This window comes from Neoarius graeffei, chromosome 2 (genome assembly GCF_027579695.1).
Source record: "Neoarius graeffei isolate fNeoGra1 chromosome 2, fNeoGra1.pri, whole genome shotgun sequence".
Lineage (NCBI taxonomy): Eukaryota > Metazoa > Chordata > Actinopteri > Siluriformes > Ariidae > Neoarius > Neoarius graeffei.
In genome coordinates, this window is record NC_083570.1 from 35922710 (window position 1) to 35948045 (window position 25336).

The 25336-nt window shown below is 40.8% G+C and overlaps 1 protein-coding gene across 2 annotated transcripts in view; it reads left to right on the forward strand.

Annotated features, from left to right (window-relative positions):
- Positions 1-25336, forward strand: part of nbas (NBAS subunit of NRZ tethering complex) — a 547303-nt gene that overhangs the window by 453295 nt on the left and 68672 nt on the right. The window contains exons 49-50 of one of the 2 annotated variants that reach the window (XM_060914124.1): positions 13952-14091; positions 18223-18404. In XM_060914124.1, the coding sequence (XP_060770107.1) occupies positions 13952-14091; positions 18223-18373 (291 nt within the window). In that variant the 3' untranslated portion in view covers positions 18374-18404. Of the gene's footprint in view, positions 1-13951; positions 14092-18222; positions 18405-25336 lie in introns of those variants that run through there. The other variant, XM_060914123.1, reaches the window with a different exon arrangement.

Genomic DNA, 25336 nt, shown 5'->3' on the forward strand with positions numbered 1-25336 from the left:
GGCCTGTACTGTGATTTCGGGAAGTGATCCGAGAAGATGCGGTGTGGTTCAGCACCATTCAGGTTTGCAAAGGCCAGGTCATGGTTTGAGGTTTTATTCTACCTGCCCAAGTGAAAACTGCCTGGTTGCTTGGGATTGTATAATAGATGCATGCCAGAAGCTGAGGCCCAGTCTTTGAGTGCATTGCCTTCTGGTTTAGTTGAACAGTAGCCCCAGGTGGTGGTATGACAGTTGAACTCTCCAGCATAGATGCAAGGTGGGGCAAATGCAGAGATGGAGTTGAAGCCGGTAAGGTTGGGGGTTGTAGACATTGATGATAGTGATGCCTTCAGCTTGTGTTGTGGTCCATTCCATGCTGGAGTCTGGTGGGGACATAGCTAGAGAACAACACTTTTCTGAATTCTTGACAAAGGAGGCTATGCTGCTGGTGTCATTCTTGGTAAGTGTGGCTAAGGAGAGGCCCAGGATCTTCAGGTGGGAGCTCTTGAATATGTGGGTCTCCTGGAGAAGGACTGCAGTGGGTTTGTGGGTCTATAGCAAATGTTCAATTATGTTGATATTGGCCTTGGGAGTAAGGCCTTCAACATTAGGTTGCAGCATGGTGATGCTTTCCTGTATGACAATTGTTGTTGCCTGCCCTGAGGTGGACAGACAGTGATGCTTGAAAGTTTGTGAACCCTTTAGAATTTTCTATATTTCTGCATAAATATGACCTAAAACAACACCAGATTTTCACATAAGTCCGAAAAGTAGATAAAGAGAACCCAGTTAAACAAATGAGACAAAAATATTATACTTGGTCATTTATTTATTGAGGAAAATGATCCAATATTACATATCTGTGAGTGGCAAAAGTATGTGAACCTTTGCTTTCAGTATCTGGTGTGGACCCTCCCTGTGCAGCAATAACTGCAACTAAACGTTTCCGGTAACTGTTGATCAGTCCTGCACACTGGCTTGGAGGAATTTTAGTCCATTCCTCCTTACAGAACAGCTTCAACTCTGGGATGTTGGTGGGTTTCCTCACATGAACTGCTCACTTCGGGTCGTTTCACAACATTTCAATTGGATTAAAGTCAGGACTTTGACTTGGCCATTCCAAAACATTAACTTTATTCTTCTTTAACCATTCAACTTGCTGCATGACCCACCTTCTCTTGAGATTCAGTTCATGGACAGATGTCCTGACATTTTCCTTTAGAATTTGCTGGTATAATTCAGAATTCATTGTTCCATCAATGATGGCAAGCCGTCCTGGCCCAGATGCAGCGAAACAGGCCCAAACCATGATACTACCACCAGCATGTTTCACAGATGGGATAAGGTTCTTATGCTGGAATGCATTGTTTTCCTTTCTCCAAACATAATGCTTCTCATTTAAACTGAAAAGTTCTATTTTGTTTTCATCCGTCCACAAAACATTTTTCCTATAGCCTTCTGGCTTGTCCATGTGATCTTGAGCAAGCTGCAGACGAGCAGCAATGTTCTTTTTGGAGAGCAGTGGCTTTCTCCTTGCAACCCTGCCATGCACACCATTGTTGTTCAGTGTTCTCCTGATGGTGGACTCATGAACATGAAAATTAGCCAATGTGAGAGAGGCCTTCAGTTGCTTAGAAGTTACTCTGGGATCCTTTGTGACCTCACCAACTATTATATGCCTTGCTCTTGGAGTGATTTTTGTTGGTCGACCACTCCTGGGGAGGGTAACAATGGTCTTGAATTTCCTCCATTTGTACACAATCTGTCTGACTGTGGATTGGTGGAGTCCAGACTCTCTTGAGGTGGTTTTGTAACCTTTTCCAGCCTGATGAGCATCAACAACGCTTTTTCTGAGGTCCTCAGAAATCTCCTTTGTTCTTGCCATGATACACTTCCACAAATGTGTTGTGAAGATCAGACGTTGATAGATCCCTGTTCTTTAAATAAAACAGGGTGCCCACTCACACCTGATTGTCATCCCATTGATTGAAAACACCTGACTCTAATTTCACCTTCAAATTAACTGCTAATCCTAGAGGTTCACATACTTTTGCCACTCACAGATATGTAATATTGGATCATTTTCCTCAATAAATAAATGACCAAGTATAATATTTTTGTCTCATTTGTTTAACTGGCTTCTCTTTATCTACTTTTAGGACTTGTGTGAAAATCTGATGATGTTTTAGGTCATATTTATGCAGAAATATAAAACATTCTAAAGAGTTCACAAACTTTCAAGCACCACTGTCCTTACCCCATTTCCAGAAAAGTTGGGATATTTTCCAAAATGCAATAAAAACAGAAATCTGTGATTTGTTAATTCACATGAACCTTTTATTTAACTGAAAAAAATACAAAGAAAAGTAAATATAAACAAAGAATTTAATTCCTGTATAACACACACACACACACACAAAAGTTGGGACAGAGGCAAAATAAGAGTGAAAAGTTTATAGGATATTCAAGTAACGCCATTTTGGAAGATTCCCCAATAAGTAGCTTAATTGGTAATGGTGAGGGAATCATGATTTGGTATAAAAGGAGCAGCACCAAAGGCTCAGTCTTTGTAAGCAAGGCTGTGTTGTGGTTCATTCCTTTGTCCCAAAATTCATGAGAGAATTGTTCATCAATTCAAAAAGAACGTTTCTCAACACAAGATTGGAGAGAATTTAGGTCTTTCAGTATCTACAGTACATAATCTTGTGAAAAGATTCAGGGAATTCAGAGACATCTTGGTGTGTAAAGGGCAAGGTTGGAAACCACTGTTGAATGCATGTGACCTTTGAGCCCTCAGTTGGCACTGCCTGAGAAACGGTCATGGTAATGTGACAAATATAGCCACATGGGCTCGGGAGTACTTCAGAAAACCGTTGACACTTAACAGAGTCCATCATTGCATCCAGAAATGCAACTTGAAACTGTATTACACAAGGAGAAAGCCATTCATCAATTCTATGCAGAAAAGCTGCTGATTTCTCTGGGCCTGAACTCATCTCAGATGGACCGAAAGACAGTGGAAACATGTGCTGTGGTCAGATGAGTCCACATTTCAGCTTGTTTTTGGGAAACCCGGATGCCGAGTTCTCCTTGCCAAAGGTGAACATGACCATCCAGTTTGTTATCAGAGAAAAAGGTGCAAAAGCCAGCATCTGTGGAGGTCTGGGGGTGCATCAGTGCCCACGGCATGGGTGAGTTGCATGTACGGTAGGTATCATTGATGTATTGGGATTTTAGAGAGACATTCATTAAGGCGGCTTCTCTTCCCAGGAAGTCCATGCTTATTCCAGCAGGACAGTGCCAGGCCTCATTCTGTACGGTCTACAACAGTGTGGCTTTATATACACAGGGTGTGTGTGCTTGACTGGCCTGCTGCCAGTCCAGATCTATCCCCTATTGAGAATATATGGCACATCATGAAGAGGAGAATCAGATAACAGCGACCACGGACTGTTGAGCAGCTGAAGTCTTGTATCAATCAAGAATGGACAAAAATTCCAATTGCAAAGCTGCAACATTTAGTATCATCGGATCTCATATGGTTAAAAAGTGATGTTAAAAGTAACCATGATGTAACACAATGGTAATAATGCCTCTGTCCCAACTTTTTTTTTGAGTGTGTTGCAGGCATCAAATTCTTTCTTCGTTCATATTTACAAAATACAATTAAGTTGGTCAGTAAAACGATTGAAAAGCTTTTCTTGTACTTTTGTCATTTAAATAAGGGTTCATGTGAATTCACAAATCACAGATTTGTTTTTATTGCGTTTTGGAAAATATCCCAACTTTTCTGGAAATGGGGTTAGTACCGTATACACACACACACACGCGCACATTCATTTATTTTGACTCCATGACTTGCTTTCTAATCCACTGATATGCACTGTTATATCTACAAGCAGCAAAGCAAATCATGTCCAATCTTCAGAATTTACCACAAATTAATCAGAAATATCTCAAGGATGATCAGTGGAAATGGAAGGCACCTGAACTTAATTTCAGCACTCATAGAACACACGATATCCTATATGACTTCTTATTCACTGCACATGCTCACTACATAGGGTATAACTAGGGTGTGACCCTTACATTGTGCCCTTAGCATAATAAAACTCTGAACGCCATTCAAGATTCAATGACAGGAACATCAAGAAATGAACAGCTTGCATGTAAAATCAGTTTTAATCGACTTTTTCTTTTGTTGTTTGCATGTGTCAAAGCTGATAGAGAAGGGAATCGCTTGCTGGTGAGGCCATGGAGTGGGTGGATGTTAAGTGAAGCATATCAGGACACATTCAGCCATTGTGTTTCTCTCTCTCTCTTTAACATGATGTAAAATATTGTGTGATAAAACAGCATTGTTGTTATTATACCCCCACTCCGGGGGGGTTACTGGTTTACTTCTGTCCGTCTGTATCTCCGCTTTTCCGTCCGTCCGAAACACCCTTTTTTTCAGCAACCACAAATCATAGCCACTTGGTACCAGACTTCAGCGTGGGGTTCTATACCGTCTATACCATTTTCAGGTCTGTCACACATCGACTTCCTGTTTACCAACTGAGTGTATTTACAAAACATATAGTGTGGATTTACAAAATTTTCGTAACACTTTTCTCAGCAACTACAAATCACAATTACTTGATCTTTGGTACTGAGCTTCAGCTTGGGGTTCTATACCATGTGTACCGTTTTCAGGTCTGTCGCACATCGACTTCCTGTTTACCGACTGAATGCATTTACGAAACATATCGGGTGGATGTTGATGCTATTTCAAGAAGCTAAGTGCTATTTCAAAGTGCCAGTTTACCAGGATGCTATTTGAAATCCCTGGGGAGAACACTGCTCTTTACTCACTTGTTTCAGGGTTAATTATTTGTTGAAGTAAACATTCATAATAAGTGTCCTATTCCTTCGATTGCTTTTGCATTCTGATATAAGCGAGAGCGGGGGCATACGCAAGTCAGCAGTAGCTCACAGTTGATCTTGTTTGTCAGTCTAAATCCATACGAAGCACTATCGCTAATATTCACGCTATCTGGGGTGATGTAAATAATCATCACGTTTAAATGTGTTCAAATACTTAAATATCTTCAGTGATTAAAACCCGTGTACAACCTTTAAGGGAATTTAGCAGCCCTGCAAGTTCCTGCTCATTTCCTCTGATCTTTTATGGAAACAAAATTCTGCTTAAAAAATTCAAAAGAACAAAAAGCACAGCACGAGACACTTTTACAGCTAAAATGGAGGGAATAATAAAATAAATAATTAATTCATGAATTCAAAGAATAAAGACACTGTTCACCTGCTGTCAACAGTTCCTCCAAATGAGAAATGCCACTTGGCCCAATTAATATGGTAGGAATTAATTTTCATATTAATCCAGTCAGATGAAAGGAAATGTGTTGCGATGTGAAACACACACCACACTTGTTTTTATGCCTCCGCCACCGTAAGGTGCAGGAGGCATTATGTTTGCGGATTGTCTGTGCGTCCATCCCGAAACCTTGTGAACACGATATCTCAAAGGCTAATGAAAGGAATTTCACCAAACTTTCACCATTTGTGGGCTTTGGGACAAACATGAACTGATTAGATTTTGAGATCAAAAGGTCTAAGGTCAAGGTCACTGTGAGGTCAAATGTCTGTCCGCAAACCCTGTGAACACAATATCTCCAAGGCAGATGAAAGGAATTTCACCAAACTTTCACCATTTGTGCATTTGGGGACACAGATAAACTGATTAGATTTTGAGATCAAAAGGTCTAAGGTCAAGGTCACTGTGAGGTCTAATGTCTGTCTGAAAACCTTGTGAACGCGATATCTCAAAGGCTAATGAAAGGAATTTCACCAAACTTTCACCATTTGTGCATTTGGGGACAAAGATAAACTGATTTAGATTTTGAGGTCAAAAGGTCTAAGGTCAAGGTCACTGTGAGGTCAAATGTCTGTCTGAAAACCTTGTGAACACAATATCTCCAAGGCTACTACAAGTCATTTCACCAGGTCAAGATTACTCTGAGGTCAAATGTCCATCCCCAAATCACAACTTAATAAGGCGTGTTGTCTACCGGGCGGAGGCATCCCCATCAACGCCGTTGGCGTCGAGTTCTATCTAGTTCAATCCTTGTAGGACCTTCTATTGATAGAATGATTACTGGAGCTAATTTGTACCAAGCTACACTTGCATCCAACCCCAGCCTTTATCTCAGTAAGCAAAAGCAAATATTTAGACTTTTTTCAAATAAAAGCTGTAAAAATGTACATGCTCTGTCTCTCTCTCTCACACACACACACACACACACACACACACACACACACACACACACACACACACACACAGAGTTTGACTTTTCATTGTTGTTTGCTTGGCATTTGTGATCTCGTAATCAGTAATTTAACAGTGTGTGTTAAATCAAGTTTATTAACTCATTCCGATTAGTGCAGTTATTCTCAAATACATCAGTTACACCAATGGCTTCTTAATTAAAAACATTTATACACTCACCAAGCCACTTCATTAGGAACATCCATTCACCTCCTGTTTTATGCAGTTCTCTAATCAGCCGATCCCTTGACAGCAGCACAATGCATAAAATCATGCAGATACAAATCAAGCGCTTCAGTTAATGTTCACTTCAAACATCAGAATGGGAAACATTGTGATCTCAAAGTGTGACTTTCACTGTGGCATGGGTGTTGGTTTGAGCCAGATGGACTGGTTTGAGTATTTCAGAAACTGCTGATCTCCTGGGGTTTTCTCACACAACAGTCTCTGGAGTTTACACAGAATGGTGCAAAAAAAAAAAAACGTTGAATGAGCGACAGTTGTATGTGTGGAAACATCTTGTTGGTAAGAGAGGTCAGAGGAAAATGGCCAGATTGGTTCGAGCTGCCAGGAAGGATATAGCAACTCTTTACAATCGTGGTGAGCAGAAAAGCATCTCAGCATGCAACAGCAGTAGACCACATTGGGTTCCACTCCTGCCAGCCAAGAACAGGAATCTTAGACTCAAGAACAAGTTCCTATTAAAGTGGCCAGTGAGTGTAGGTATTCACTTTTGCAATTATTATATTACCTATCCAAATGGCCTGTATTCCCATTCTTAGTTTGATTTCGAAAATAAATGTAGGCGGTTACTCAACTTGTTGTCAGTTCCATATTGCGAGCTCAAAGGCTCATGGGACTGATAATGTTTAAGCTGACAGAGCGCTTGTGAATAAATAGCAATGAGCCATCATAGCTGAGACTCCTGTAGTAATTGATCACGTCCATCCCATATTCCTGATACACATGCATCATGTAGTTACGATTGCCCATCTGATTTGATAATTATTTGACAGTCTGCTGTAGCGCAGTATGGGTCAAATATCGCTAAAGACTTTATAGCCTATCATAATGTGTGTGACATTGTTCATAACTGATAAGCTTTAAGTTGGTGTGCCTTGACGTTCTGGTTTGAACTTTGATCAGGCTTGTAGTACTCAAGTCCGACTCATGCCCTAATTTTAAGGACTTGTGACTCGACTTGGACTTGAGCACTGATGACTTGGACTCGGACTCGTGCATTAACTGCATTCGGACTCGTAAATTGGAGATGAGGACTTGTCTTTTTTCTTTATTTTTTGTAACATGCCATAATTTGGCATAAGATATTTATATCTACATTCATTTTGTACTAATTTCATGCAAGAGTGTCACACCTGCGCGACTTGGTGTGTGCATCAGATAGACTCTCAGGTGCACTCTGGACAGCGCGCACACCAAGTGGACTCTCTCGCATGCCGTAAACGACTCGCACCTGCACAGGATTAAGGCGCAATCAGCGCACCGATATAAAAACTGTGAAAACACACTCGCTTTGCGAAGTATTGAGTTGCGTTGCTGACACATTACCGAGCCTTATTTCCTTGTTTGGGTTCCTGATCCCTGATTTCATGTTTCTCGTCTTTGATTCTGCTAAGTCTACGATAGCCTGCTTGTGTCTCGCTCGACCGATTGCCCATTTCACTGTTTTACGATTTTGCCTTCCGTTCTGGATTGTTTACCTGTTTTCACTTGTATTAATAAAACACACCTTCTGCACTTACATCCGTCTCCCAACCATCTCCAACAGAATACTTCACGCTCCCTGACAGAGAATGCACATTCACCTGTTCATACGTCATGTTCAAGAACAAACTAATGTTAATGGTGCTAAAACAGCCACCGTCACATGGCGCGGTTGGAGTCTTGTTCTCGGACTTGATTTGATTTTTTTTTTTAATGACTTAGACTTTACTTGGACTTGAACACTGGGGACTCGAGACTGGCCTCGGACTTGAGGTTTCGTGACTCAACAACAACACTGATTTGAGCCTCAAAAATGTTGAAAACCTCTGCCTCTTCTTGACACACATGGCTCAAGATGTTTGGATAAGAGAACTTTTGGCCCTGAAAACTGATCATGGGTATAAAAAAAAGATAATTGTTTCATACACTAGCCATTATTCTTCCTTCATCTGGTTAGTTACTTCCTTGTGTCTCTGCAGGGATCCTCACTGTATATGACGGATGTTCCAGATTAAAAACATGCTGATAATCATCAATACGATGAAGCTTTCTGTAAGGAGATGTTTCTGTAACATTTGCACAAGAGGTCTCCAGGTTGCTTTGTAACGATCGGACACAAAATAAGTTTTCAGTTCCGGGAAAGTCATCAGGACGGCAGATCTTGTGCTTGTAGTTTCTCAGTAAAACGATAAAGCTGCATTTTTGGTTGTTTAAAAGAGGAAAAGCTGCTCATGAGGGAACGTTTATAGCTGCTATAATCTGTGGATGCATATCAGTGGATAAAGTACAAATCAATTTAAAAAAAAAGGAATCGAAAGCAGTTGACTGAGGTATGAAAGAGGAATAAATCTGGTTGTCGCATGCAGCTTGAGGAAAATAATCGACTTCAGGGCGAGTCAAATCTAAGAGTCGAGGATGTAAACATGCTTTGCTTCACATTCCTAATGTGTGTAATAGTCCTTGATGCAAACCTTTACTGACTTTCTTTCTTCTGCTCTCATTGTATGCGATCTCTCTCTGTCACACACACACACACACACACACACACACACACACAGAGACAGACACTCAATTTGAGTATTCAGATGCTTTTTTCTCTGGTTATTTCTCTGAGTGTTCTGCTGCACTCTCGCTCTTTTGCACTTCTCCCCTTTAGCGATCAGATGTTTCCTCAACTGTTAAATTGCGCTCGGGTCGCTCAGAAGGGAAATTAATTACTTTCTCCCTCCTCCTTTTCTCTTTTTTGCCAACAATCTGGAACGGAGAAACCACCAGAGGCGTAGAATACTCTTCTCGTGCTGCATTGTGTGTGTGTGTGTGTGTGTGTGTGTGTGTGTGTGTGTGTGTGTGTGTGTGTGTGTGTTTATACACTACTGAGGACCAAATGTCCACTCAAGGATAGCAAAATCTGACAATTTCGACCTTGTGGGAACATTTGGATGGTCCCCACAAGGAAATTGCTGTTGTGTTTTTTGTTTTGCTTTTTTTAACAAAAATATGAATGAATGAATGAATGAATGAATGAGCCAGAAAGTTTTCTTTTCATTACTGAGGTTAAGATTAAGTTGAGGTGCAGGTACAGCATTAATTAACTGCAATAATAATTATGTCGATGGAAGGTCCTCACAAGGATAGTGAGACAAACGCGTGTGCGCGTGCGCTTGCAGTGTTGCCTGTTTAATCACTACTTCTCCTGCATTGATTAGTGTGTCATTTCAGCATGAGGTTCTTCTGAGTCTCAGGTGTGCTGCCATTTCAAATCCATCTCATCAGCGTTCACCAACACCCCCCACCCCCTCCCTCCACACCAACATCCACCCCTCTTCTCATTAATCTTCAAGGTCCTCTTCCATCCTTTCATACCACCACCACACACTATATCCCACAGCGCTGCTGATTTGATTGGTTGAATAATTTTCTCTCTCGGCAGCTCCGAAAGTAATTTGGGTTGCAAGGTTTATATTAACGCCCTTGTTCTGATATGTTCTAATTTGTGTAGTGAATAGTACAATTTCTACAGCGGCACACACAGGGACTTGTATTCCACATAAAGGAAGACAAACAAAGCATGCAGTTGTTGATGTGGTGAAGTTTTCTGGGAGGAAGCATAGATTTTTTTTTTGGAAAGAGTCTCCAGTGTCTGAACTTTTGAACAATTAAAAGGTGAAGTTAAAATTTTAGATTTTTAAAAACAGGATTTTATTTAATTTTATTTTTTGGTCTTATTAGCTAACAAGAAAGTAAAAACAGACATAAATACTATAGCTGTTACAATGTAAAGAACTGGATTTCCATTTCAGTGTTGCGCAAAATAGAAGCAATAAAAAAAAAAAGTCCATAAAACACAATGGGGAATGGTCTGAGTTTCACTGAGTAATGTTATCCTGGGTTTTCTCCGAGACCCAGTATATATGGCATAGGATTTTGGTTGCATCCACCACAAAGCCATGATAGTGTTTCATCAAATGCAAAATATGTTTCCATTTCGATTTTGTGAAATATTGTTTTGTTGAATCGTCTGAAAGACCACCTCATGTGAGCTGATAAACTCTTTTGCACTATTTGAGAATTTAATATATATTTTTTTAATCCCCCGCTGGCTGAAAGGCCCGAAGGGGGATTGTGTCGTGGCAATGTTGGGATGGATGGACGGACGGTGTGCTCTGAGAGCACAATTTCCCCCGTTGGCAACTATGCCATAACTCTGGTTATCCCCCATTGGCCAAAAGGCCCGAAGGGGAATTATGTCGTGGCGATATCTGTCTGTCTGTCCGTCTCTCCCGGGAAGAGCACTCACCTTCTGAAATCAACTCCTCTCACAGTTTTTGGAGGAATTTTATGAAACTTGACAGGATTCTTTGTTATATATCAGTAATACGCATGCTGCAATACGCACTCTTGTTCAATTCAGTCACATTTTACCAGAGTTATGGCCTAGTTGCCAGCGGGGGATATTGTACTCTCAGAGCACTCTTGTTTTTGTTGTTGTTGTTCACACTTTCTAATTGTGCATTAAGCAAGTTAATGTAAACCCAGATAGTGATAACAGATGTACGCAATATTAAACATAACTATAAATGCATGATACATTATTTCACTTCCTTTTAATTCTGTCCTGAAGTCCCTCTTCTCTAGTATATTTAGGAGACATATCAAAGGGCCAAAGCCTTACAATATCAGTGCTTGGATGACACTAATGATAACATAATTTAGCAATTATTATCTGGCATTTTGCTATTACAGCTTTTAACCTGCATATTTGGGCTGTGGGCTGGGCCAGGCCAGAGAAAATGCTCATTGCGTGTGTGTCTACATCTAAAATATTTTATTGTTTATATGGTAACAAATGTTGGCAATAAATATTTGAACACATTTTTCTGAAAAAAAATATTGACAATCTGTACAGGTAATATGTCAGGACAACTATAAAGAGATCCAATGAGAGCTAAGTGATGTCATGATGCATTTTTCTACACTGATGGTAATTCGGGGTTTAAGAGAAAAGATGATGTAAAACAGTTGTTTGGTCATTTTGGTAAGTTTCTGACTACATTTGCCTGGTTATGACTCTCATAAGTGAAAATTCAGGTTGCCAACAATCATGATTGCAGCCACAAAATAATTAAAAACGTGTTGCGCCAGTTTTCCTTCAGTTCTCAGCCAAGGATCAATTAAAAACAGCAAAAATAACAGCGCAAGACTCAGCCCACCACCTGACTGTAAATTTACGGAGTTTAATCAAGTGTAATCACTTGTTTGCGAAGTTAACTATAAATAATTTGACATCTACAGTGGTGCTTGAAAGTTTATGAACCCTTTTGAATTTTCTATATTTCTGCATAAGTATGACCTAAAGCATCATCAGATTTTCACACAAGTCCAAAAAGTAGATAAAGAGAACTCAGTTAAATAAATGACACAAAAATATTATACTTGGTCATTTATTTATTGAGGAAAATGATCCAATATTACATATCTGTGAGTGGCAAAAGTGTGTGAACCTCTAGGATTAGCAGTTAATTTGAAGGTGAAATTAGAGTCAGGTGTTTTCAATCAATGGGATGACAATCAGGTGTAAGTGGGCACCCTGTTTTATTTAAAGAACAGGGATCTATCAATGTCTGATCTTCACAACACATGTTTGTGGAAGTGTATCATGGCACGAACAAAGGAGATTTCTGATGACCTCAGAAAAAGCGTTGTTGATGCTCATCAGGCTGGAAAAGGTTACAAAACCATCTCGACAGAGTTTGGACTCCACCAATCCACAGTCAGACAGATTGTGTACATAAGGAAGAAATTCAAGACCATTGTTACCCTCCCCAGGAGTGGTCGACCAACAAAGATCACTCCAAGAGCAAGGTGTGTAATAGTCGGCGAGGTCACAAAGGACTCCAGTGTAACTTCTAAGCAACTGAAGGCCTCTCTCACATTGGCTAATGTTAATGTTCATGAGTCCACCCTCAAGAGAACACTGAACATCAATGGTGTGCATGGCAGGGTTGCAAGAAGAAAGCCACTGCTCTCCAAAAAGAAAATTGCTACTCGTTTGCAGTTTGCTAAAGATCACGTGGACAAGCCAGAAGGTTATTGGAAAAAATGTTTTGTGGATGGATGAGACCAAAATGGAACATTTTGGTTTAAATCTTCTTCTTTTGGCTGCTCCCGATTAGGGGTCTCCACAGCGGATCTTTCGTCTCCATTGCTCCCTGTCTTCTGCATCCTTCTCTACCACACCTGCCACTTTCATGTCCTCTCTCACCACATCCATGTACCTCCTCTTTGGCCTTCCTCGTTTTCGTTTGCCTGGCAGCTCCATCCTCAACATTCTCCTTCCCACATTTTGGTTTAAATGAGAAGCATTATGTTTGGAGAAAGAAAAACACTGCATTCCAGCATAAGAACCTTATCCCATCTGTGAAGCATGGTGGTGGTAGTATCATGGTTTGGGCCTGTTTTGCTGCATCTGGGCCAGGACAGCTTGCCATCATTGATGGAACAATGAATTCTGAATTATACCAGCAAATTCTAAAAGAAAATGTCAGGACATCTGTCCATGAACTGAATCTCAAGAGAAGGTGGGTCATGCAGCAAGACAACGACCCTAAGCACACAAGTCGTTCTACCAAAGAATGGTTAAAGAAGAATAAAGTTAATGTTTTGGAATGGCCAAGTCAAAGTCCTGACCTTAATCCAATTGAAATGTTGTGGAAGGACCTGAAGCAAGCAGTTCATGTGAGGAAACCCACCAACATCCCAGAGTTGAAGCTGTTCTGTAGGGAGGAATGGGCTAAAATTCCTCCAAGCCGGTGTGCAGGACTGATCAACAGTTACCGCAAACGTTTAGTTGCAGTTATTGCTGCACAAGGGGGTCACACCAGATACTGAAAGCAAAGGTTCACATACTTATGCCACTCATAGATATGTAATTTTGGATAATTTTCCTCAATAAATAAATGACCAAGTATAATATTTTTGTCTCATTTGTTTAACTGGGTTCTCTTTATCTACTTTTAGGACTTGTGTGAAAATCTGATGATGTTTTAGGTCATATTTATGCAGAAATATAGAAAATTCTAAAGGGTTCACAAACTTTCAAGCACCACTGTAACTACAATGCATGATTTTAGGTCAATCTTCTGATTTTCTTTCTCACACGGTGAGACTGAAAATAAAACAAGATGGCAGACCAATACCCAAACATTAGCTCAAGTTAGAAAGCAGAAGCCATCATAGGTACAGGTCAGATTGTCCTGATGCTAATAAATTAAAATGTTTAAAAATATGAAATGCAGTGTTAAAGAAGTGTCTGTGTCATTTCTTCCACCTCTGATTTGCTCTTTTTTTACACATCTATTGACATAGACAAAAGTGTAGGTATGTCTGCGTACATACATAATAATTAAATAAATTTTTTTTCAGTGTGATATGAAGGATATTGAGGATGAGGCTCACCGTTACTCCCTCTTCCTGGAGCTGCTGGAGTTGAGTCAAAAGTGGGAGGAGTTTCAGCACCTCATGCTCCTCCTACAAGCATGGCCACCTGTGACTGACAAGAGCAGGTAAATAACTTTCAGATGTAAAGCAAAAGCCATTTTATATTGAGTGTTTTACTGGGAAATATGCAACTCATATTTTTCATACGAACTACATCCGGGACATCGAGTGACACATTTTTCAATACCCTTACTTGTGAGGAAATGTGTAGTTTTGATAAATTTACGTACTTTTTTTTTTTGTGAATGTGTCTATGTAATAAAAAGAACATCACATGTTGGCTTGAAGATATGAAGTTTATCTTCTCATGTTGAAAAGCTCGTATTTTTCATATGAAGCACATCGCAGACCTGAGTGACATAATTAAATAATTTTGGTTGGCTTTGAGTGGTATATCAGATATATTCCATTCAGCTAGCACGATATTGAACAAGTCAAAGACGAGTAGCTGAATGGAATATATCTGATATACCATGAAAAAAGCCAGCCAATATTATTATTGTTATTATTATACATACACATTTGATGGAACACTTATAGATTTTGCAAAAAGTTAAGAACAGGGGGGTAACTTACCAATACTGAATGCTGATTCTGATCGACTGCAATTCAATGTTCTGTCAATCCAATGTACAAAGTCAAAGTTTTAACAATAAAAATGGTACAAGTCCAAAAAGCCTGAACAACAAACCCAACTTATATACAAGCTATAAACAGGTTGACCGTTCAAGTTCAGTTACTTTTGGTAGTAGTTAATTATTACATTGCAGTTGTTCCAAACAAAACGGCTTTGCTGAGTGAAGTCCACAAGTGAAGTCCTCTTGTAAAAGTCTCCGTCACTTTTCCTCACCTCCAAGTAGAACTTTGACAATATTTCCGCGATTGCTCTCTTTTCCAGTTTTTCAATGTCCATTGGTCTGTTTTTCTCTTGTAAATATGCATGAAGAATATCCAGTGAAGTTTTGGTAGCCTTTCAGCTGTTCAGCACATCTTTAGTTTCAGTTTTCAGTTTATTTATTTTGTGCTTAATCCGAGCACTGAATTAACTCCATCTTCTCTCTTTCCTGGGCGACAAACAAATGATTATGTGCATATGCAGCTGAAAAGTTGTCATTGATCTTCGCATGAGCTCCGATGTGTGATGTCATGTTGTCTTGACAACAATATTATAACAATATTGCATGCTCATTCTCCATTAGGAAGAGTGTGGTGTAATTCATGCAGGATAAGCGATATGATAACAGTATTGTATGCCATCATTAAACCCGCTAGAAGGGAATAAAATACATGTTTTTATTCCATGGAAAAAGTGCCCTGTATGTATAATAATTCCTGATATTTCACTCTGATGACGTCACTCCCAGTGTTTTTCCCACTGACTAGACGTGCGTTGTCAAAATGATGAACCGGTTCAAAATTAAAATTCTTTTTATTAACTTACGTATTTATTTTGTGGCTGTGTCTATGTGATTGTTACACGGTGGTGCAAAGATATGAAGTTTATCTTCTTGTGTTGAAAATATTTCATGAGTGAGCACAGTGAATTTTCACCACTCAAAGATAAACTTCATATCTTCGTGCCACCATGTAACATCCTCTCTCTCTCTGTGTGTGTGTGTGTGTGTGTGTGTGTGTGTGTGTGTGTGTGTGTATATATATATATATATATATATATATATATATATATATATATATATATACAACCCCGATTCCCAAAAAGTTGGGACAAAGTACAAATTGTAAAAAAAAATGGAATGCAATAATTTACAAATCCCAAAAACTGATATTGTATTCACAATAGAACATAGACAACATATCAAATGTCGAAAGTGAGACATTTTGAAATTTCATGCCAAATATTGGCTCATTTGAAATTTCATGACAACAACACATCTCAAAAAAGTTGGGACAGGGGCAATAAGAGGCTGGAAAAGTTAAAGGTACAAAAAAGGAACAGCTGGAGGACCAAATTGCAACTCATTAGGTCAGTTGGCAATAAATCATTAACATGACTGGGTATAAAAAGAGCATCTTGGGGTGGCAGCGGCTCTCGGAAGTAAAGATGGGAAGAGGATCACCAATCCCCCTAATTCTGCGCCCACAAATAGTGGAGCAGTATCAGAAAGGAGTTCGACAGTGTAAAATTGCAAAGAGTTTGAACATATCATCTACAGTGCATAATATCATCAAAAGATTCAGAGAATCTGGAAGAATCTCTGTGCGTAAGGGTCAAGGCCGGAAAACCATACTGGGTGCCCGTGACCTTCGGGCCCTTAGACGGCACTGCATCACATACAGGCATGCTTCTGTATTGGAAATGACAAAATGGGCTCTGGAATATTTCCAGAGAACATTATCTGTGAACACAATTCACTGTGCCATCTGCCATTGCCAGCTAAAACTGTATAGTTCAAAGAAGAAGCCGTATCTAAACATGATCCAGAAGTGCAGACGTCTTCTCTGGGCCAAGGCTCATTTAAAATGGACTGTGGCAAAGTGGAAAACTGTTCTATGGTCAGACGAATCAAAATTTGAAGTTCTTTATGGAAATCAGGGACGCCGTGTCATTCGGACTAAAGAGGAGAAGGACGACCCAAGTTGTTATCAGCGCTCAGTTCAGAAGCCTGCATCTCTGATGGTATGGGGTTGCATTAGTGCGTGTGGCATGGGCAGCTTACACATCTGGAAAGACACCATCAATGCTGAAAGGTATGTCCAGGTTCTAGAGCAACATATGCTCCCATCCAGACGACGTCTCTTTCAGGGAAGCCCTTGCATTTTCCAACATGACAATGCCAAACTACATACTGCATCAATTACAGCATCATGGCTGCGTAGAAGAAGGGTCGGGGTACTGAACTGTCCAGCCTGCAGTCCAGATCTTTCACCCATAGAAAACATTTGGCGCATCGTAAAATGGAAGATACGACAAAAAAGACCTAAGACAGTTGAGCAACTAGAATCCTACATTAGACAAGAATGGGTTAACATTCCTCTCCCTAAACTTGAGCAACTTGTCTCTTCAGTCCCCAGACGTTTACAGACTGTTGTAAAGAGAAAAGGGGATGTCTCACAGTGGTAAACATGGCCTTGTCCCAACTTTTTTGAGATGTGTTGCTGTCATGAAATTTAAAATCACCTAATTTTTCTCTTTAAATGATACATTTTCTCAGTTTAAACATTTGATATGTCATCTATGTTCTATTCTGAATAAAATATGGAATTTTTAAACTTCCACATCATTGCATTCCGTTTTTATTTACAATTTGTACTTTGTCCCAACTTTTTTGGAATCAGGGTTGTGTATATATATATATATATATATATATATATATATATATATATATATATATATATATAAAATACACCATGAAAAGTTAAGTCTCTTTTACCATAGCTGTATACACACACACTGATTAGCCATAACAATAAATGTATATTAGGCAGCAAGTGAATAGTCACTTCTCAAAGTTGATGTGTTGGAAGCAGGAAAAATGGGTTAGCGTAAGGATCTGAGCAACAGATAGCTAGATGACTGGATCGGAGCATCTCCAAACTGGCACATCTTGTGGGGTGTTCCTGGTATACAGTGGTTCAAATCAAAGTCCTTCCCATGCCATGTGGCGCATAGGGCGGCGCCGATCTCCGTTTCCATAGCCCTCGGCCTCTCGTCTACTACGTAGCTAGAGTTACAGTGGGGGGTTAGTCCTCTGGTAACCGCGAGAGTTTGACTCCCCACTCACATCTGTATTGCAGCGTGCCTTGTCAGACTGCAGTAGGTACCATTTTTATGATGGTCTTTGGTATGACCCAACTGTGAGTAGAACTCATGATCTCCCAATCGAGAGGCGGACACGCTAACCACTAGGCCAACTCACGGTATACAGTGGTTAGTACCTGCCAAAAGTGGTCTAAGGAAAGACAGCCAGTGAATCAGTGACAAGGTCATGGGCGCCTATGGCTTATTGATGCACATGCTGAGAAAGATAATGCTGGCTGTAATATAAAGGTGTCATAAAATGGTGCATGGCAGCTGGCTGCATATGAGGCTGTGTTGCTGCAGACCAGTACCCATGCTGACCTCAGTCCACTGCCAAAAGTGCCTAGAATGCTCACGTGAGCATCAGAACGGGACTATGGGGCACTGGAAAAAGGTGGTCTGATGAATGATGTTTTCTTTTACATGATGCGGATAGCTGGGTGCATCTACATTGCTTGCCTGGGGAAGAGTTGACAACAGGATGCACTATGGGAAGAAGGCAAGCTGGCAGAGGCAGTGTGAGGCTCTGGGCAACATTCTGCTGGGAAGCTTGGGTCCTGGCATTCATATGGATCTTTGACATGTAAAACCTACCTAAACGTTGTTGCAGACCAAGTACACCCCTTCATAGCAATGACCTACACAATATAAGGAAGGTGCTTTTAATGTTTGATGTCTGATCAGTATATGTATATACACATTCTATAAAAAAAAAATTACAAACTCTGGGATCAGCTGCTTTTCTTTTACATATTTTCATGTATCATGTCTTGAAATATTGTCTACTCCAAACAGAACCATCTAGGATGTTGAGCAAGATGTGCAGAAGAGCATATTTCTACAGTAGGTGTTGAAGAAGGGTTTTCTTGCTTAAGAGTTCTACAGTAAAAGACCTAGATTACAGAAAATACCAACAGAAAGGAGAGTTTGCTGGGATACAAAAACATAGATTAAACCGTATATTTAAAAAAAAGTGATTAATGTTTATAGTTAATTTAGCTCCATGCTGTATGTTTTTGGTGACCGGAAGAAGCAGCCATTTTCTCAGAATCACAGATCGTGCCATTAGCTTTTTGTTATTACTGACCGTCACTGAAATGTAGGGCTTTCTTAGGCCCTGTCCACACGGCAACGGATTCAGGTGACTCCGATACAATTGTTTATCGTTTCGGCCTGGCGTCCACACGGCACCAGCGTTTTGGGTGCCCCAAAACGCAATCTTTTGAGAACGGGTTCCAGAGTGGAAAGATCTGGCAATTTTGCCGTTGTGAAGTCGTCTGGATGAGTAGAACGGATTTGTTTATGATGACGTCACAACCACATGACTGTGAGTGCTTCACGCCGGGTAGAAGTGTAACGAACTCGATGCGAGTTGTCAACAAATCCTATAACTTGGTTCATGAAACGCGCTTACAAAATATTTTCACTATGAATATTTATTGTGTAATGGTGCAGAGAGAGAGAGAGAGAGAGAGAGAGAGAATAGCCCTTAGGGCAGAGTCAATCCCGCCAGCAAAAATAGGGAAAAAAAGGAGCGATCTCACCTCTTCAGACATTGGTTTAAGTCCTACAATACATTCCTCAAAAAGGGCGTAGAAGATCAAATTAATCCATCAACGTGTAGCATTCAATTTATTCCGGACCATTAAAGACGCCGCCTTCCGCGTAGAATCATACGTCATCCTCGCCCCCATATTGGATAGGTCAAAGCGGAGAATAAAGATGCCTCATTCATGCGCTGCGTTTAACTGTACCAACAGGTTTACCGTCCAAACGAGATCACATGGGATTACCTTTCACAGGTGAGACTGGAAAAATACTTTTCATTGTATTTGGTCATTATAATGTAATTTTACGAACAGATTTTTCTGACTTTGTGGCTAATATGAAGTCTCGCGCATAATAGTTTATGCGCATGCGTCCTTACTTCTTCTATTGTTCTGGTGTCTCTGATGGGACCGTCTTACAGCGCCCCTAGAGGTGTGGCATGTGTATTGCATCGTTTTCAGCAAGCGTTGCGTTGCCATATGGACCTGATATTTTACTGATCGTTGCCCATTTGGACGCGATATTTTTTTTAAAATAACATCTCGTTGCCGTTGTCGTGTGGATGTAGCCTTAGTCAGTCAATTTCTGTGAAAATGTTAGTGCAGTGATTTTTCTAGGAACTAGTGTGATGCGGAGTAGTTGTGGTGATTGTTGGCTTGATGAGCTTTACTGAGCTAAATGGTTGAGTGTTTTTACTTAAGTGTGCACTAGGCAGAATGCAGAAAATTACAAAAATGTGCAGCAGTTAAGGCAAAGCTGGCTGAAGGAAAGTGTGTGCGCGCGCATGTCCATAGATGGTCTCGTGCATGTCAAAAGCAGCACTAAATTCTGCCTGAACACATCACTGCGCTTATTGAATTTGCAAGATTAAACTGGGTGACTTGATTTGAAATGCTCCCATTCACCAAAGCACTCCATCCAGGGCTTCCATTCATGTGAAAATGCTCACCCCAGGCTGCCTGATGAAAAATCTCAGTTTCTCACAATTTGCTGGTATACTTCAGTTTATATACATTGTAATTTATTTTAGAACTGTTTTACTTTAAATTCAAAATTGGATAGTAAAACCCTTTGTTTACATTGATGGATGGATGGATGGATGGATGGATGGATGGATGGATGGATGGATGGATACTACAAAAAGCAAAACACAATAAAAATGAAAATGAACCTATCTGAGGTACATGGACTACATATAAACCCAGTTTGCTAAGACTTGAAGTGCAAGTTCCTGTAAGTCTGGAAATGGTTGATGCAGTAGATAAATAATTTAACAGTGCAAAATCATTATTCAGTAATGGTAAGTATCCATCCATTATCTGTAGCTGCTTATCTTGTGCAGGGTCGCAGGCAAGCTGGAGCCTTTCCTAACTGACTATGGGCCAGAGGCGGGGTTCACCCTGGACAAGTCGCCAGGTCATCAAAGGGCTTGACACATAGAGACAAACAACCATTCACACTCATATTCACACCTACGGTCAATTTAGAGCCACCAATGTGTTTGTCACAAATTGCTAACCTGCATGTCTTTGGGGGACTCCGGAGCACCTGGAGGAAACCCACGCAGACACGGGGAGAACATGGAAACTCCACACACAAAGGCCCTTGTTGGCCGCTGGGCTCGAACCCAGAACCTTCTTGCTGTAAGGCAACAGTGGCACTACCCCACCGTGCTGCCTGTAATTGTCCGTACACTCCATGAGAAATAACCTCTATGATGTAACTGCACGATACGTAAATAATTTAATAAATTCTATTCAATAAATTAATTATCTTTTTATCAGTGACTGTTAGTGTCAGTACAGTTTGCTTGTTCACTTTAGTTTGATTTGATTGCAGTTTTATTTTAATTAATTTTATAATTAATTTATTTAAATTCAGTATAATTCACTTGTACAGGTTGGTTTAAATTTAAATGTAAATGTATCAATCAGGGGCGGCACGGTGGTGTAGTGGTTAGCGCTGTCGCCTCACAGCAAGAAGGTCCTGGGTTCGAGCCCCGGGGCCGGCGAGGGCCTTTCTGTGTGGAGTTTGCATGTTCTCCCCGTGTCCGCGTGGGTTTCCTCCGGGTGCTCCGGTTTCCCCCACAGTCCAAAGACATGCAGGTTAGGTTAACTGGTGACTCTAAATTGACCGTAGGTGTGAATGTGAGTGTGAATGGTTGTCTGTGTCTATGTGTCAGCCCTGTGATGACCTGGCGACTTGTCCAGGGTGTACCCCGCCTTTCGCCCGTAGTCAGCTGGGATAGGCTCCAGCTTGCCTGCGACCCTGTAGAAGGATAAAGCGGCTAGAGATAATGAGATGAGATGAGATGTATCAATCAGTACACTTTAGATTAATTTATTATAATGTGCAAGTATACTTTAGTTTAAATTTATTATAATGTGCAAGTACAATTTAGTTTAATTTTATTAGTGTGTGCAAGTACACTTTAGTTTAATTTTATTATAATGTGCAAGTACAATTTAGTTTAATTTTATTAGTGTGTGCAAGTACACTTTAGTTTAATTTTATTATAATGTGCAAGTACAATTTAGTTTAATTTTATTAGTGTGCAAGTACACTTTAATTTTATTATAATGTGCAAGTACACTTTAGTTTAAAGGAACAGTCCACTGTACTTCCATAATGAAATATGCTCTTATCTGAATTGAGACGAGCTGCTCCGTACCTCTCCGAGCTTTGCGCGACCTCCCAGTCAGTCAGACGCGCTGTCACTCCTGTTAGCAATGTAGCTAGGCTCAGTATGGCCAATGGTATTTTTTGGGGCTGTAGTTAGATGCGACCAAACTCTTCCACGTTTTTCCTGTTTACATAGGTTTATATGACCAGTGATATGAAACAAGTTCAGTTACACAAATTGAAATGTAGCAATTTTCTATGCTATGGAAAGTCCGCACTATAATGACAGGCGTACTAACACCTTCTGCGCGCTTCGGCAGCGCATTGATATCTGAGCTCCGTATCAATGCGCTGTCGAAGCGCGCAGAAGGTGTTCGTACGCCTGTCATTATAGTGCGGACTTTCCATAGCATAGAAAATTGCTACATTTCAATTTGTGTAACTGAACTTGTTTCATATCACTGGTCATATAAACCTATGTAAACAGGAAAAACGTGGAAGAGTTTGGTCGCATCTAACTACAGCCCCAAAAAATACCATTGGCCATACTGAGCCTAGCTACATTGCTAACAGGAGTGACAGCGCGTCTGACTGACTGGGAGGTCGCGCAAAGCTCGGAGAGGTACGGAGCAGCTCGTCTCAATTCAGATAAGAGCATATTTCATTATGGAAGTACAGTGGACTGTTCCTTTAATTTTATTACAGTGTGCAAGTACACTTTAATTTTATTATAATGTGCAAGTACACTTTAGTTTAAATTTATTATAATGTGCAAATACACTTTAGTTTAAAGTTATTATAATGTGTAAGTACACTTTAGTTTAATGACAGTGTGCAAGTACGCTTTAGTTTATTATAATGTGCAAGTGCAATTTAGTTAAATTTTATTATAATTTGCTAGCACACTAGTTTTATTTCAGGTGGCACAGTGGTGTAGTGGTTAGCACTGTCACCTCACAGCAAGAAGGTTCTGGGTTCGAGCCCAGTGGCCGACGAGGGCCTTTCTGTGTGGAGTTTGCATGTTCTCCCTTTGTCTGCATGGGTTTCCTCCGGGAACTCCAGTTTCCCCCAAAGACATGCAGGTTAGGCTAATTGGTGGCTCTAAATTGACCGTAGGTGTGAATGAGTGTGAATGGTTGTTTGTGTCTATGGTGGTGTTTACATTAGACCGTATCCGTCTCGTTTTCGTCGCGGATGCACTGTCCGTTCACATTAAAATGCCGGGAAACGACTCCACAGGCGGAACAACTTGAATCCGCCAGGGCCCACATATTCAATCCATTACGTATCTGATCCGGTGTTGTGTAAACATTGAGAAACGAGGATACGCTGTGCTGAGCTCTAGCTGACGTCGTCATTGGACAACGTCACTGTGACATCCACCTTCCTGATTCGCTGGCGTTGGTCATGCCACGTGCTGGCGTCGTCATTGGACAACATCACTGTGACATCCACCTTCCTGATTCGCTGGCATTGGTCATGCCACGTTGGTCATGTGACGCGACTGCTGAAAAACGGCGCAGACTTTCACTTCCTGCTATTTGTCCCGAATCACTGCTCGTGCACTTCACTCGCGCGCTCTGTGAGCTGCGCAGGGCCGGAGTGCGCACCCTCCAGAGGGCACTCGCTGTTCAGGGCGGAGTGATTTGGAGCGCAGGATGCCTGCGGAGCTAAGCGTATCCGTGTATTGGCGTTGCTGTGTGCACGCGAATCGTGTATTGGCGTTGCTGTGTGCACGCGAATCGTTTTAAAAACGTTAATCTGATGATCCGCTGATACGGTCTAATGTAAACACCACCTATGTATCAGCCCTGTGCTGACCTCACGACTTGTCCAGGGTGTACCCCGCCTCTCACCCATAGTCAGCTGGGATAGGCTCCAGCTTGCCTGCGACCTTGCACAGGATAAGCGGCTATAGATAATGGATGGATGGACTAGTTTAATTTCATTATAATATGCGAGTGCACTCATTTACTTTCATTATAATTTGCTAGTACTCTGGCTTCATTTCATTAAATTGTGCTAGTATACTTTAGTTTAATTTTACACTAAGTGCAGAATTATTAGGCAAGTGAGTATTTTGACCACAACATCCTTTTAATGCATGTTGTCCCACTCCAAGCTGTTTAGGCTTGAAAGCCTACTACCAATTAAGTATATCAGGTGCTGTGCATCTGTGTAATGAGAGGGGGTGTGGTCTAATGACATCAACACCCTATATCAGGTGTGCATAATTATTAGGCAACCTCTTTTCCTCTGGCAAAACGGGTCAGAAGAGAGATCTGACAGACTTTGAAAAGTCTAAAATTGTGAGATGTCTTGCAGACGGATGCAGCACTCTTGAAATTGCGAAGATGTTGAAACGTGATCACCGAACAATCAAGCGTTTCATTGCAAATAGTCAACAGGGTCGAAAGAAGTGTGCGGGGAAAAAAAAGGCGCAAAATAACTGCACATGATCTGCGGAAAATCAAGCGTGAAGCTAACAAGCAGCCATTAGCATCCAGTTCTGCCATATTCCAGAGTTGCAACATTCCTGGAGTGTCAAAGAGTACAAGGTGTGCAATACTGAGGGACATGGCCAAGGTAAGGAAGGCTGAAAAACGACCACCACTGAGTAAGGCACACAAGATAAAACGTCAAGACTGGGCCAAGAAATATCTTAAGACTGATTTTTCTAAGGTGCTGTGGTCTGATGAGATGAGCGTGACTCTTGATGGGCCTGTGGCTGGATCAGTAATGGGCACAGAGCTCCACTCCGACTCAGACGCCAGCAAGGTGGAGGTGGAGTACTGCTATGGGCTGGTATCATCAAAGACGAGCTTGTTGGACCTTTTCGAGTTGAGGATGGACTCAAACTCAACTCCCAGACCTACTGCCAGTTCCTGGAAGAAACCTTCAAGCAGTGGTATAGGAAAAAGTCAGCATCTTTCAAGAAGAACATGATTTTCATGCAGGATAACGCTCCATCTCATGCGTCCAAATACTCCACTGCGTGGCTAGCCAGTAAAGGTCTGAAAGGTGAAAAAATAATGACACGGCCCCCTTGTTCACCTGACCTAAACCCCATAGAGAACCTGTGGTCCATTATAAAACATGAGGTCTACAAAGAGGGAAAACAGTACACCTCTCTGAACAGCGTCTGGGAGGCCGTGGTTGCTGCTGCACACAATGTTGGTCGTGAACAGATAAAGAAATTGACAGAATCTATGGATGGAAGGCTTTTGAGTGTCCTCATGAAGAAGGGTGGCTATATTGGTCACTGATTTGTTTTTGTTTTGTGTTTGAATGTCAGATATGTTTATTTGCAAATCTGGAGTTGTCATATCAGTGTACCTGGTGAAAATAAATAAGTGAAATGGCTACATATTTGGTTTTTA